At 36.3% G+C, this 13,735-nt stretch overlaps 2 protein-coding genes across 4 annotated transcripts; both read left to right on the top strand.

The window, feature by feature from the left end:
• The first annotated feature begins 150 nt into the window (after positions 1-150).
• LOC113079748 (phospholemman-like) lies at positions 151-8,256 on the top strand. Of its 3 annotated transcripts, XM_026251954.1 has the most exons (7): positions 152-480; positions 1,493-1,546; positions 3,692-3,715; positions 6,615-6,689; positions 7,169-7,202; positions 7,608-7,639; positions 7,712-8,256. In XM_026251954.1, exons 2-7 carry the CDS (start codon positions 1,498-1,500, stop codon positions 7,720-7,722), a joined length of 225 nt encoding a protein of 74 aa, XP_026107739.1. In that variant the 5' UTR covers positions 152-480; positions 1,493-1,497; the 3' UTR covers positions 7,723-8,256. The 3 variants fall into 3 exon arrangements, with proteins under 3 accessions (XP_026107737.1, XP_026107739.1, XP_026107738.1); XM_026251952.1 differs by lacking the exon at positions 7,712-8,256 and having other exon boundaries at positions 151-480; positions 7,608-7,705; XM_026251953.1 differs by lacking the exons at positions 152-480; positions 7,712-8,256 and having other exon boundaries at positions 801-1,546; positions 7,608-7,705.
• Positions 8,257-8,902: 646 nt separating this feature from the next.
• On the top strand, positions 8,903-13,627 carry LOC113079752 (sodium/potassium-transporting ATPase subunit gamma-like). The gene is made up of 6 exons (XM_026251958.1): positions 8,903-8,976; positions 10,208-10,246; positions 10,338-10,412; positions 10,633-10,660; positions 11,946-11,986; positions 12,115-13,627. The coding sequence occupies exons 1-6, from the start codon at positions 8,961-8,963 to the stop codon at positions 12,132-12,134; spliced, it is 219 nt and encodes a 72-aa protein (XP_026107743.1). The 5' UTR covers positions 8,903-8,960; the 3' UTR covers positions 12,135-13,627.
• Positions 13,628-13,735: the final 108 nt, after the last annotated feature.

Raw genomic sequence — 13,735 nt, 5'->3', positions numbered from 1 at the left:
ACCAAACTAATTTTTGAACCAGGCTATAAACATGTTTTTGTCTGCTGTAAAGTTGGCCATTTTAACATTGGGAGTCTATGGCATTGACTCCCTTTTGCAGCCAGCCTCAAGCGTCCAGTCGATGAATTGCAGTATTAGTCATTTACGGGATTATAATCCCATAGTCACACTTCCTTGTTGGCTTCATGAGAGCGAACAGAGGTTGCAGCGCGGTTCTGCTACACAGGCGCGCGACCGCGCGTTCGAACATCAGGAAATATTTGGACGTGTGTCATGTCTACAACAATGAATGCGAGCAGCTCACAGTTTAAAGAATAGCGTTTTTTGAACTCGTATAAGAAGATATTAAACTTTTGAATCACTATTTTACTAATTCTAAATAATTTTTGTAAAGCCTCATAATATACTGTGTTGTCGAGGGATTTGCCCCAGGCATTCAATAAAACCGAATTCTTTGTGGTGTTGAGCGGTATCGAGCTGGTAAGACTTTGACGCACTTTGCGGTTTATTTATTTATTTATTCATATTTTTAAGATTAATCAGCTATTATTTTTTGCGGTAAGATGTCTTACATAACTGCTACGTCTCTTTATAAGCGTTTTCTGCATTGAGATCTGTTGTTCCAATCGATGTGCACAAAAATGATCCCCTTCAGTTTCTGCGCATGCAGCCTTGAATGCATTGTTAGATTTGTAGTGTGCTCTTTCATCTTTATCACATTTTATCTCCTCGAGACTTGTTTTTGATTGCGAAGTCATAAGAATGTTTATTTTGGTGTGAGAATACTTGTGATAATGGGGAGGAAGATGGTGCTGCCTGCCATCAAGAATTCAGTAAAATGTCACAGAAGTGGGTTAAATGGGGAGAGGAGTTTCTATCCTCATCCTCTTCTTCAGAATTGATCCTGTTGAAAAACACTGACACATCTGTGCAACAACTGTAATTTACTGTGGTCTTTCTTTACACTAGTGAACTAGGTTTTATCTCTGAAGGATATTGTTATATCTATTGCTGATTAGCCCGTGTATTTGAGATAGGTGATATGTGATGTGTTTTGAGTTAAAACAGCTAAAACACTAACGTCTGTATGCCACTTACCAAATATCATCTGAAATACCATACCCCACAGCCATGTCCCTCGGGCTCCTTATCCTCTAAAAATAGAGCCCTTTTACCATTCTTAGCAACAGGAGAGAGAAACATGCTGGGGAACTGTAAGAGATCTTTTTTGTGCAGACACAGTGTGTCAATAATGCTCCAGCTTGATTAAATCACTTTTATTTTTTAGCACTTGATGTCCAACCAAAAAGTCACCCACAACTGTCAGGACTTTCATAGTTGAAGTGGTTTGTTAAATGGCCAAGTTAGCAATATGAGAGAAGTGATACTTCATTAGTCAGGTTTATAAACCTTCCCACAAGAGCTGAAGTATGTGCGGAAGTTTGCAGCGATTGAAGACAGCCCAGTGTCTCACACTTACCTGTTTTTTCAGAGGCGATGGATTTTTGTTTAGCTGCAGGATCAGCTTTTGGCCGGAAAATGCCAGGTAAGTTTGTAGTTAGAGGGACTGCTGTGAATGATAAAAATAAAAAATACAAGTTTTTCTATGCTTCTGTCTGACGTTCTGTTTGTTATTGTTTAATAAAACTTGGCTGCCGTTGCACTTGACTGCTAATCTGAAATACTGGAGCAGATGGTGTAATTTCTGTTCTGAAAAGCCTGGCAAATAACACTAGTCTCACACCACAAGTCTTGAGACATTCAAGTGTGCCAGTGCAGCTCATGCTGTACCTAACTTTATACAGTAGGGCTGTGTATCACCAGCAAAGTCACAATAAAATACGTATCACGATGCAGAGGCAATGATACGATACATATCATGATACATGACTGCACTGAATTTTACCTAAATAAAATTTAGTAAAACAGCTGTTTATGAAACACTGCATACTTTAGGGCATACTGCATACCAACTATAAGCAGTTGACCTCTGCAATATGAAGGGCCTCCATTACTGTAGTGAATAAGGTAGTGGCATATGTTTAATGTTTACATTGGGCACTCCCCACCAGGTACAACATTCTGATTGTTTGCATTTTGTTTTTAAGCCCATAAATAATTTACTCATTCTAATACATTTATGTTGTAATGAACTCATATTAATATATATATATAAATATATATAAATCATCTTAACATTGATTATAGGTTATCATTGCAGAAATTAATGCAATCTACTTGAAAAAAGGAGAGTTCTAAACTAATGCGCTGTCTTCTGTATCTCACGCGCTCAGTCACACACAGATCACACTTAGCGTGCAATCAGACACTCAGGAAATAGCTTTTTAGCACTGCCCCGCATATTTTTATAAACTATAAATAGGTTAATCGCTCAAGAGCTACATTTTCATTGAGCTTGTAACATCGTTTCTAAAGGAAACCACAGCTAGAGAAATGCGACAAAACTGTGGTAATTCTTATGTGCAGAGCCTCTCTCCTCTCTTTTTTTTCTCTCTCTCTCTCTCTCGTGAAAATAAACACTTGATGAATTACAATGTTCTTAGAACAGAATACTGAAGTGGAGATCGCTAAATTGCAAGCTAACAGGTGTTTTCAGAAAGCAAGCGTGTTTATAGTGGAAACAGAGCGCATGCACAGGGTTGCCAGGTTGACAAAGATAAGTAACGCGCTTAACAGATATTTCCGTATTGCGCAATGTTTCGGGGATAACATTTCTTTCTATAAGGCAACCCCGGTTGTGTTCCTCTGCGGCCAGATTAAACCTAGTTGTAGCCTATATATATTAAGCTCTATTCATTATTTTTAGAAACCGTGCCCTTTTCTACTCAATTTTAAATTATATTATTGTATTCAAATTAAGCACTTCCCACTGCTGTGCACGTGCCACAATGTACAAACCCTATTCCAAAAAAGTTGGGACACTATACAAATTGTGAGTAAAAAAGGAATGGAATTATTTACAAATCTCATAAATTTATATTCTATTCACAATAGAATATAGATAACATATCAAATGTTGAAAGTGAGACATTTTGAAATGTCATGCCAAATGTTGGCTCATTTTGGATTTCATGGAGTAATCCAATCAGTGGAGCAATATCAGAAAGGAGTTTCTCAGAGAAAAATTGCACAGTTTGAAGTTATCATCATCTACAGTGCATAATATCATCCAAAGATTCATCCAATTTAGCGATCTCCACTTCAGTATTCTGTTCTAAGAACATTGTAATTCATCAAGTGTTTATTTTCACGAGAGAGAGAGAGAGAGAGAGAGAGAGGAGAGAGGCTCTGCACGTAAGAATTACCACAGTTTTGTCGCATTTCTCTAGCATTTCTCTATTTTAGGGCATTGTGTATGCTGTTGCTGTTTTTGTATATAATGGTACAGGTGATAAGTGTCTTATAGCCTATATCTGTTTTGCATTAACTGAATATCTCCTTGGCTTATTAACAGTGATTTTAGCCAGGCTAGACCAGGTTTAATTTTGTTTGCATTGAAACATTTACATATGTTTGGAACTGTAAGCTTTTAGTTCTTAAAAAGCTTTCTTTCTTTTTTTGGTACTAGAATGTTGGCATTAGTATATTAAATTCTCTTAACAATTTACATTTTGATTGATAACAGCTTTGCAGAGTTTTGACTCTAAACTTTCTTTTTTTCTCCCACCAGAATATGACAGTCCATTTCATTATGGTGAGTACAGATGGACTATAGCTGCTCGGGCAGTATACAAACTTGTGAGGATTAAGGAAATCTCTTGGTTGACTTTATAAAGCTGAAAGAGAAAAAAATGCTTGAATGCAAAACAGCGATAACTCAGAGGCATTTGTGTTTCTCAGTGTATTGTGAGTGCAGTCATTATTATGGGACTTACAACTGCACTCTGAAGTTTCCCAAGGTGTGCTGAGCACTGTTGTATTAATAAGGGCTTTCAGGGTCAAAGTGCTTCACCCTCTTCAGGAAACATCTGGGAAGTCAGAGAGTTGTGTGTCCTCTACTGTTTTCCCAAAATAAATGGAAAATATTCACCCTGAGGCTAAGCTTCTGTAAAACACATTGAATCTTCTATCTACCCCAGATTTTCCTAAATTTACTTAATTTTTTTTTAGTGTCCATATATAATGTCCCATTTAAAATTAAAAGCACAATGCAGACCCCTACTTAGAAATCAAACTACTAATTACACACGGGAGTTTGGTCCCAGGAAAGTCATTCTTCAGCTATTTTCATTATGCTTAGTAGATTTGTTTGTGCTTGTTGTGTTGACCTTAACACTCACACGCAGGGCAAACTGGAATCTGCAGAACTTTTCACATTTTCTTTGATGATTTTAGGGGAAAATCCGGCATAATTTGTGTAACGAATCAGCTCAAAGGGGAAATATGAATAATCAATCATAACTAGTTATGATAAATTATAAATATTTAGATCTGCTGTAAGTTTTTACTTGACCTCTCAGTGTCAACTGTTTGTCATTTCTAAGAACTTTATTTTCCTGGTTAAGGAAAACTTACTGTACAATATTACTCAGAGCATGTAGAAAAAATTTGCATGATTAGGGACTTCAGTTATGAGCAAACAATGAACAACCTCAAGTGTGATACAAGTAAGACTTTATTAACTACATAAACACTTAAACTAGTCTAACATATCCACACACACACACACACACACACACACACTCGCATACAGTTGGCATAGGAAAAAGGGGTTAAAACTTAAGCAGTAGAGAAGAGAAATAAGATCATGAAGCTATGGTACAATTTGATATTCAGCAGATCTACAGCCTGAAGAAAACATGCGTTTCTTAGTTCAAACACACCTTTGTAAAATGTGTATCTAATGTATACCTAATGTTTCAGTTAATAAGACTAAGTTTGATACTTGCATGTCTCAATATCACATTTGAGTGAGCCAATGAGGAATGGTATCTTTTTGGAGGGAAGTTTTACACTCTTTGTTCCTAGTATGGTGTCTTGCATATGAAATTAGATTGGGGCATTGAAGAGAAGAATCTTCAAGATTCTTATAAAACTAATGGGTTGGATAGGCATCAACATATAATACACACTCTCATTTAGATCATGAAAATACTAACTCAGATACCAAACATCATATATATGAGGTTATATTAACTAAGTGGTGCATCATAAGTATGTATAAAACATATACAATACGCAATATACAAAAACAGCAACAGCATACACAATGCCCTAAAATATATGTGAATTAATTCAAAGAAAGGTTTTGCTATGAATTAATTAGAGTTAGGGCTGGGACAACGTTGACGCAAAATATGCGCATCGATTTGTAGACCTGTTTTTATTTCTCTAAAAAACGTTTGCATCTTCCTCGTGCAAATCAACCAAAATCATTAGACACGATAGAAAAAAAGGGCAGAACGCCAAAGTTTCACGTGGAGCATTAGGAGATTTTTTTTTTCTTCCACGACAGGCTGCTGGCTCCCACTGTTATTTTTTTCTTTTTTTTTGGAAAAGCACTCTCTGTATTAGCTTAAAGCCCTCAAGTTTACATTGGTTACTGTATTCTTTCAATTGCTCTAAACAAGTATTTTGGGTGACCTTGGCTTTTTTATTGAATGCTAGACATCAAGTTGTTGTTATTTTCATCTGAAAGAAGAACTTTTTTCAGTAAGCTAGGCCCTATGTGTTCAGTAAGCTTGTTTCAGTAAGCTGTGTTTTCAAGGCTTCAAGGTTTTATTGAATGCTATCTCTATACAACTGCAAAGTAATGCATTCTTAGTCAGTCTTTTTTGTAATTTTAAGAGCAATAAACATATATTGCAATGTTAAAGAATTCATGTTTTTTCATTCCGATATGTAAATCAACATGTATAAATTGTTAGTGGTCAATTAATGGGGAGATAATCGAAATTGAATCGGTCTGAAAAAAATTAATCGTTAGATTAATCGATGCATCGAAAAAAATAAGCGCTAGATTAATCGTTTAAAAAATAAACGTTTATCCCAGCCCAAATTAGAGTCCCTTTTTATGTGCATTATGTGTCTGTTTTTAGAGAATTGAGTTTAGAGTTGCTTAGCCACATTCCTAGGGCATCATAAACCTAGTGTTATCAGATGGTGTGCCTTTGGTCGCTGGGGAACCAGAAGCCTGTTCTGTCCATTTTGAGGTGATATCTTCCTTTTGGGGGAAGGGTCCATAGACCCTTTGGTTAGATGAGGAGGCGTTATATATCATTTGTTAACATTATTTGCTACATTTGTTATATGGAAGTACAATAGTAGACACTTGGGAGTTTAAAGCCTGACCAATAAGCCAAAATATTAGTAAACAAATGAGTGGGGTGTAGAACTTTGTGAATGAGCGCCAATTCTACAGATTCTGTGTGCACCTGATACAAAAGGTCTGTTTTGTTTGTGAATCTGTAATTTGTATATTGTTTTGCCACTATTAAAACATTTTTCTTTTCTTTTTTTTGCTTTTGTTTTAAATATTTTAAGCTTATGTTGAACGTTTCCCATCTGAATCTTGTGTCACTAACATATTCTAATAAAATGAAAACATGCATCACTTCTGCATTTATACATGTTCTTCTGACTCCTCTTTCCAGATTATGAATCCCTGAGGATCGGTGGTCTGATCTTTGCTGTGATCCTCTTCTTGATGGGGATCTTCCTCATTATCAGTGAGTGTCAAATCTGTGTACTGCTCTCAGAAAGACTTAAGAGTTATCATACGTTTGTATAGCACTTGCCATCAGATTTCTAGAATATTTTTAGATATTCAATAAAGACAGATATTCACCTAAGAATGTATCCACACATACAGATAAACAAATATCAGTTACTGAGGGTAGACTGGTTGCAAGCCAGCATGTCTTTCATGCCCTCTAAGTTTAAACCTCTCTATGACACCCAACACCGCACCATGACTTATGGTGTACAGGGTAAAGCAGCCAGTCTAACCTTTGACACTCTTACTCTGAACCCCCATCAATCCACATACTGTACATTACTAATGAGAAACCCTTCTTTTTTTATTTCTTCATGTGTAACAGCAACCTAGGAAATCTCTAAAACAGCTTGTTTTTGTGAATGCATTTCTCTTGTGTATAACAATAAACCACCAATGGTTCTGATCATATTTCTGGCTTGTTTCTAATAGGTCAGAAATGCTGCTGCAAAGGGAACAAGTCCAAGTAAGTGGCGAAGAAAACAAATGCATTTTGTTTTTTGATTATATTCAGGCTAAGCCGCGTGCACATTTTTTGCAGGCCAAATCTAGTTGTTTCAATCCATGGAATCAGGAATTTTGCATTTATAGAAAGATTTCACCATCCAGATTGCACAACAGGTTTAATTTGGTAATGCAGAATTGGCACGGTGACCAACAGAAATCTGCTTGCTTTGACAATGACTTCTGTGTGATCTGTGATTAACAGACAGCTGACCCTTTGTGCCACACATTTTTTATAATGTGACCGCATCTGTTCCAGTGGTGCAATTAGACCAATAATTAGACATCACGTCTATTTATTTTTCTGCTCTTCAGGAAATTACCACCTTTTCAATTTTGTCTGTCTTGTCTTTTGCGTGCTTCACAGGCCAGTGGGTCTCGACCCAGAGGCAGCCAGAGGTGAGAATAATCCATTTTATTTTACTTCATGACACTAAAAAGAAACTGACATTTATGGTATTTTTATCGCAGGTGCAAAATAAAGTTAACCGAGGGAACCGAGAAAAAGGTGACACTGCCTCCACTTTTGGATTCATTGTGATGTTCTATAGCCTGCATAAATGTTTACGACTTTGTATCTCTGGTGTTTTTAATGGAAAGCATGGCTCCTTAAGGAGAAATCTTAATCAGAACTTTGACCATTCAGAAAAGAAAAAGTTGAGCATTTAGTTCTTCTAGTGTTCACAATTTTTTAATCGTCTTTGTTTCCTAAATATGTGAGTATGAGTGATCCTTTAAAAAAAAAAGTTTTAAAAACGTTTAAATAAAACCATTGATTCTCAGCTAGAACAACTTATAATGTTTAACTACCTTTGATAGTCCTCCCCCCTCACCTTTTGTAATGTTTTTTATTTTTATTTTGTCTCCCAGTGAAGTGCTCAGTATAGCTAAAAGCAAAAAGTAGGCATTTTATATATTTTGTAAATGGTCCATTCTGATTTTTTCATGTTGCAGAAGTAACAAATCTAACTGTAGGCCTACACTGTTGTTGAAAAATAAAATGATTTTCACTGAAAGTCTCTCGGATTCGGTCTGTGTTATAAATAATTGAGCCTGTTATTACTAGTAATAGTACAAGCAGTTTGATACAGCAGCATAATGATGTTGCGATGTAGCTTTTGTATAAAAAAATTAAAAAAGAATATAAAACTTTTCTGTGCATGTAGAATATCACACGAGTCTCTGGAATACTGAATTCTGATTGGTCAGTGTGCGGTCAGGTCTGTAGAACTATTGTTGCTCATAACATGCACCTAAGTGACTTTTTTCATATCATCACAATTTGGAGAAGAACACTGGCGCCGTCTTGTGTCGAATTTTATTAAACGGCTTTTTTTTAACGCATAGCCTACAAATAGGCTACTTGACGTCCCGAAACTCACAATCATCTCATTTTACTGAAGTGTTGTCCACCTTCCACGTCCCGTCCTTATCCTCCTGCAGACCCCAGTCCTGTTGCTGCATGGGTGGGGTTCTCTGTCGCATGTATTCATTGGGGGGGGGGTGGGGGGTCCCCACCGCACTGGCCAGTCATGTCTGGGAGCTTCCCCTACCGAATATTGGGAACACGACTGACCGGTGCCGCTAGGGGGTGTAAGTGAGTAACCTCCGAAGTGCGGCATCTATACAGTGCTCCACAGCGGGCTCTCTTCATTCCAGTTGCTGAAATACAGCCTACAGCAAGATTGAGGAAACCCTGGCTCGTTAAAACACTGCAGTAATGGCAGCTTCAACAGGTTTGTCTGTTTATTGGATTTAGCTATTTGCTTTTGAATATAAACTGCATGGTTGCGCCATAAGAAATTATTTAACACATTTTAAGATGTGTAGCCTACTGCTGAATGACTTGAGATTTGAGAAATGACACTTTTGGAGTTATACACTATTATGTAATTTGACAGGAATTACTAATATTGTTGCATATATATGTAGTTGTCCTATGCAGTACTAAATCCAGTCTAATCTAGGCTATTTCCTAAATTTGTTCGTATACTGCAGATGCTTTAATACATTTAAAACTTTGTCATTTCTCGGGGAAAACAGTATTTGAGGTCGTCGCCGTGGACTGATTGTTTAAACAGATGAAAAATGATCTGGCGTTATTTCAAATCCGTATGACATTGTTTCAACACAAAATTAAATGTTAGGAAGAACGGCAGTCTTAGAAATAGGACATATACAAATATAAAGCTTTGAAACGACATAAGTTAACGGATGAGACATCTGTCATCTGAATTTAAATTTTTAGAGTGAACTGTTTCTTTAAGAGTGGGAGCAGTGCTGGAAATCGCTAAGCCGTTAAACCTTGAAGTTCAGACACAACCGCATCATTGCGCTACAGAGCCAATTCTTTAAGGGTCCGAGGGGAACGTTTTGTGTCTTGTATGTTATTTTCTAAATATGTTTTTTTTTTCATATAGAAAGGCCTACTAAATGTTCTCAATATTGTAAATTTAGACAGTTTTATTGATGATCACTAGAGGAAATTCACTCGCCACTTGCTTGTGTGGACTGCAGTTCTCAGAGCGCTTACATCCATCCAACCGGTTTTTCGCTGAGCCCGCAGCCTCGTTATGCAGCAATCAATAACCCGAATCCTGAGGTTCTCAGCTGAAAACACCTGAGTTTGCAAGATGCCCTTCTGCCTCGAGTCGTAGGACGCACTCATCAGCTAATTGAGATCACTGTTTATGTGATTAGTATTTCAAACGATTGCATTCTGAATGAATTTCAGCTAATAAGCTCGTTATTTGAGAGCTCATTAGACTCTGACTGTCCAGTGTTTGCTGATATCCCCATATTAATATATTTACTGTAATTAACTAGCATCTGTCCATGGTGCTGAACTCTGTCCCCCTGCATTGCCTTCCTTAGCTACTTCACTCCTCACGGTGAAGATCCATGTTAAGTCTATTATAGGGGTTCCGTTTGTTTCAAAGTTGTAAAAATATTTAAATGTATTTACAGAGTCATACATGTATACGGACCAGAGTGCCTTTCATTACGGTAAGACTATTGCATGGAAGTGTATACACAGAGAAAGCCAAAAAAAAAAAAAAATCACAATTATTTCACCATTCTTGATTTCTGAGCTTAGATTATGAGACGTTGCGGACTACGGGTGTCGTCCTTGCTGTGGTTATGTTCGTAACTGGGATTCTTATTGCTATGAGTAAGTCACTAACATAATAAGACATTTTAGTGCTGAATAAGTGTACATTTGTCTTCTGCAAAAATGTGGTTTAAACTAAAACATTACATGAGATTTAGATGCATTTCTTACAAACTGGCAAAACTCTAATTCAGTTGACCCCGCATTATTGTGAACTCCCTCTCACAATAATATATTTCACCATCTCTAAATGTTTTTTATTTTAATTTTGTTCTGACAGGTAAAAAGTTCAAATGCTCAAAATCCAAGTAAGAGTTTTTCACACAAATGTGCAGCCTTGACTGTGCATGTGGATTGAATCCGAATAAAGGATGAGGAAATGTCCTGAAAGAAAAACAGATCAGTGGAATCGAATCAATGGTGCCATGCCTGTTCACTGGAAAAGCTTCTTTACTCTTTGAATGTAGTTTCTGAACTGACCAGCTTCTTTTTTTTTCAGCTCACAAACACTGTTTATCAATTCCAACAACAGCATGTTTTACTTGCACGACCAGATATATCAAAGACATCTGCTGTGTTCATAAAAACTGCAGTTATAGTTCAATATGTTTACAACAATAAGGCAGAAGGTTTGTTGTTCTTGCACGTCCTAAATCATGGACTGAAGTGGGTAGGCAGTGTATATCAAGAAAGACTGAGGTTACCTCTACACTTATCCGGCTACATTAGAAAATGCATCTTTTTCTCTACCATTTGGGTTTCGGCCTTTCTGTTAACACCAAGATGGTGTTTTTGTCCTGCGAAAATCAAGCTTTTTGAAGACACTCTTCCAAGTGGATACATTTGAAGCTGTTACAGTGTGGACTGTGAAAGTGGAGTTATTTTAAAACAACGATGCATATTTAGTCATGTGACGCATATTTCTCTGGAATATCCGGTGATTGGGTGTGACCTGGATGCACCAATAAGTGGTGAGATATTTTGCAAATAAAATGATCATGCCAGAATAAGAGCATGATAACTTTAAGAAGTTAATATTTGGTCTCTTTGCATCATCTTGAAGAGCTCTTATTATGTTTTACTGATGCACAGTATAATGATTTAGCATTTTCCTACATTTAAGTGTAAACGAGAATCTTTTGGAGAACGTGTGGATGGAGAGTGTTTCAAAATGGAAATGTTGTTTTCAAATGTATCCGGATTAATGTAGACGTAGTCTGATTATGCTGATGCTCAGCATGTCATCTTGAGATGATCTGAATTGTTTGATAATGTTGAAGTATGCTCTTGCATAACTAACACTTTTCATCTGACTAATGCGGAAGCACATGCATGCTTAATATTTTAGAGTGCTTAGACCAGGGGTCCACAGCCCTGCAGAATTTAGTTCTGACTCTATTTTAAAACACACCTGAACCAGCTAATCAAGGTCTTCATGATTACAACTCAAGGTAGGTGTGTGGGAGCAAACTGGAGCCAAACTCTGCAGGACTTTGGCCCTCCATGAGCTGAGTATTGAGTTCGACACCCCAAGTTTAGACAGACCAGCATGGCTTTGTGGGATAATTGTCTGTTTTTGTTTTTTCCCTACAGATCTAGTCCAGTGGAAGGCCCTCAGCCACCGAAGACAGAAGGTACACTAACACAAACATTAATTACACACACACACACACACACACACACACACACACACACACACACACACACAAATACAGGCTTGTTTTTATTGAACGCTTGATACATTTGACCTTTTTTCTTTTAGTTCCACCTCAGACAGTGTAAAGCAGATGGTGCGACAGGGCGGCCCGTTTCAGCTAGAAGAAATGCTCAGTTGCACAGAAATGTGGAGGAGAATCAAACCTGCTTGACCTTTTTTTTGTAACCTCAGCCTAAATGCTAATCTAATAGGTCTAAATCTGATGTATTTTTAGGTCTATAGCACATGTGCTACATTACATCACTTTTGTGTTCAACGACAACATTCATGCTGCATCTCACCTGACCCCAATTATTTTACTCATGCATGAATAATATGCATTATATTTTGTTGTTGTTATATAAAGGTCATTTATGGAAATATTTATGGAAGCAATCAGGAATAATGAAAACTTGCAGACTGAATGACAAATATACTCAGTCCAGTGTGCCGCCCTGTAACTTGCCAGGTTTCAACAAAATGTAAGACAATTTTCTAGTTCTTTTAATCTTGTAGTACGTATGAAGAGCAAAAGCCTCTAAGTGCCATCTGACATTTTCATCTAAAATGAGAATTATTTATATCAGGCTCCTATAATTATGTTCAGTTATTTCACTTTAATGCATTAGAAAAGATTTTTAGATGCGACTTAGAGACTTTTGCATCTGAACTCTTCATATTCATTCACTCTTTTAGATATTTTGTGTATTTGAAATACTATTGAATGTGTTTCACAATTATTTGCATACATCATATTTCAGTGGAAGTTATTTTTATTTTTTTTATTATTTTACCATTAACAGTTTTGACATCAATCATAATATAAACTGAAATGCAGAGCTTATTTAAAATCTTCTGTTTACTAATTGTAAAGTTGTTTCTTGGATCTGTGAAGTCATTATAAAGGGCTTAGAATATAGGAAAGTGTTGCCTTAAGAACTAAGAGTGCAACCACAGTGTTACAAACTAACTAGTAGTTACTAAGCTAACTTAATATCTCAATTTAAGTCAAGCCTAATGAGCGGCTGGTGCAACCCTTCCTCGGATTTACACATGATCTTACATCCATTTGTAATGGCATGAATATTTGAATATATTGCATTCCAGTAAACAAAGAACTTTATAACATATACTTTTGTCCCCAGCTAGGTACTAAAAGGCTAATGACTTAATTGCAACTGAATGTATTTCATCCATAGAACTTTTAAAGAATAATGAACCAACGCACATCTGTTTGATCAGCATGTTTTTGGGGGAATGCTAATCAATTCATTACAAGTCCTCATTATACTGAAGATGATATATATTGTTTTCTTTAAGAGTGAAGTAGTTCACAGCAGTCATAATGAAGAGCTGAAAAGGGCTACTGTATGAAAAGGCATTTTTATTATTCTTCCAAATGTTAGTCATGTACCAAAGGCTTAATAAAATCTCCTGAGTTACAAAGGTTTATTCTTGGTCTTTACTTTAGCTTAATTTAATTTGGCTTGGTCAGTTGACATAATGCAAGACACAAATTAATGATTTGCAGAAATACATTAATAATTATATGAATGTTGCTTATTAAAGATGACACATGAACAATATATATATATATGTATATATATATATATATATAGATAGATATATATATATACATATATATATATATATATATATATATACATATATATATATATATATATAT

This window comes from Carassius auratus, unplaced genomic scaffold (genome assembly GCF_003368295.1).
Source record: "Carassius auratus strain Wakin unplaced genomic scaffold, ASM336829v1 scaf_tig00029140, whole genome shotgun sequence".
In the NCBI taxonomy this organism is placed as follows: Eukaryota; Metazoa; Chordata; class Actinopteri; order Cypriniformes; family Cyprinidae; genus Carassius; species Carassius auratus.
This window is presented reverse-complemented; position numbering and strand designations above follow the sequence as displayed.

Coding starts and splice junctions, on each gene's coding strand:
- LOC113079748 (XM_026251952.1), top strand. CDS start 1,498: ATGGATTTTTGTTTAGCTGCAGGATCAGCTTTTGGCCGGAAAATGCCA. Junction 3,716..6,614: donor TGACAGTCCATTTCATTATG/GTGAGTACAGAT, acceptor TCCTCTTTCCAG/ATTATGAATCCCTGAGGATC. Junction 7,203..7,607: donor TGCAAAGGGAACAAGTCCAA/GTAAGTGGCGAA, acceptor CGTGCTTCACAG/GCCAGTGGGTCTCGACCCAG.
- LOC113079752 (XM_026251958.1), top strand. Junction 10,661..11,945: donor TTCAAATGCTCAAAATCCAA/GTAAGAGTTTTT, acceptor TTTTCCCTACAG/ATCTAGTCCAGTGGAAGGCC. Junction 11,987..12,114: donor TCAGCCACCGAAGACAGAAG/GTACACTAACAC, acceptor TTTTTCTTTTAG/TTCCACCTCAGACAGTGTAA.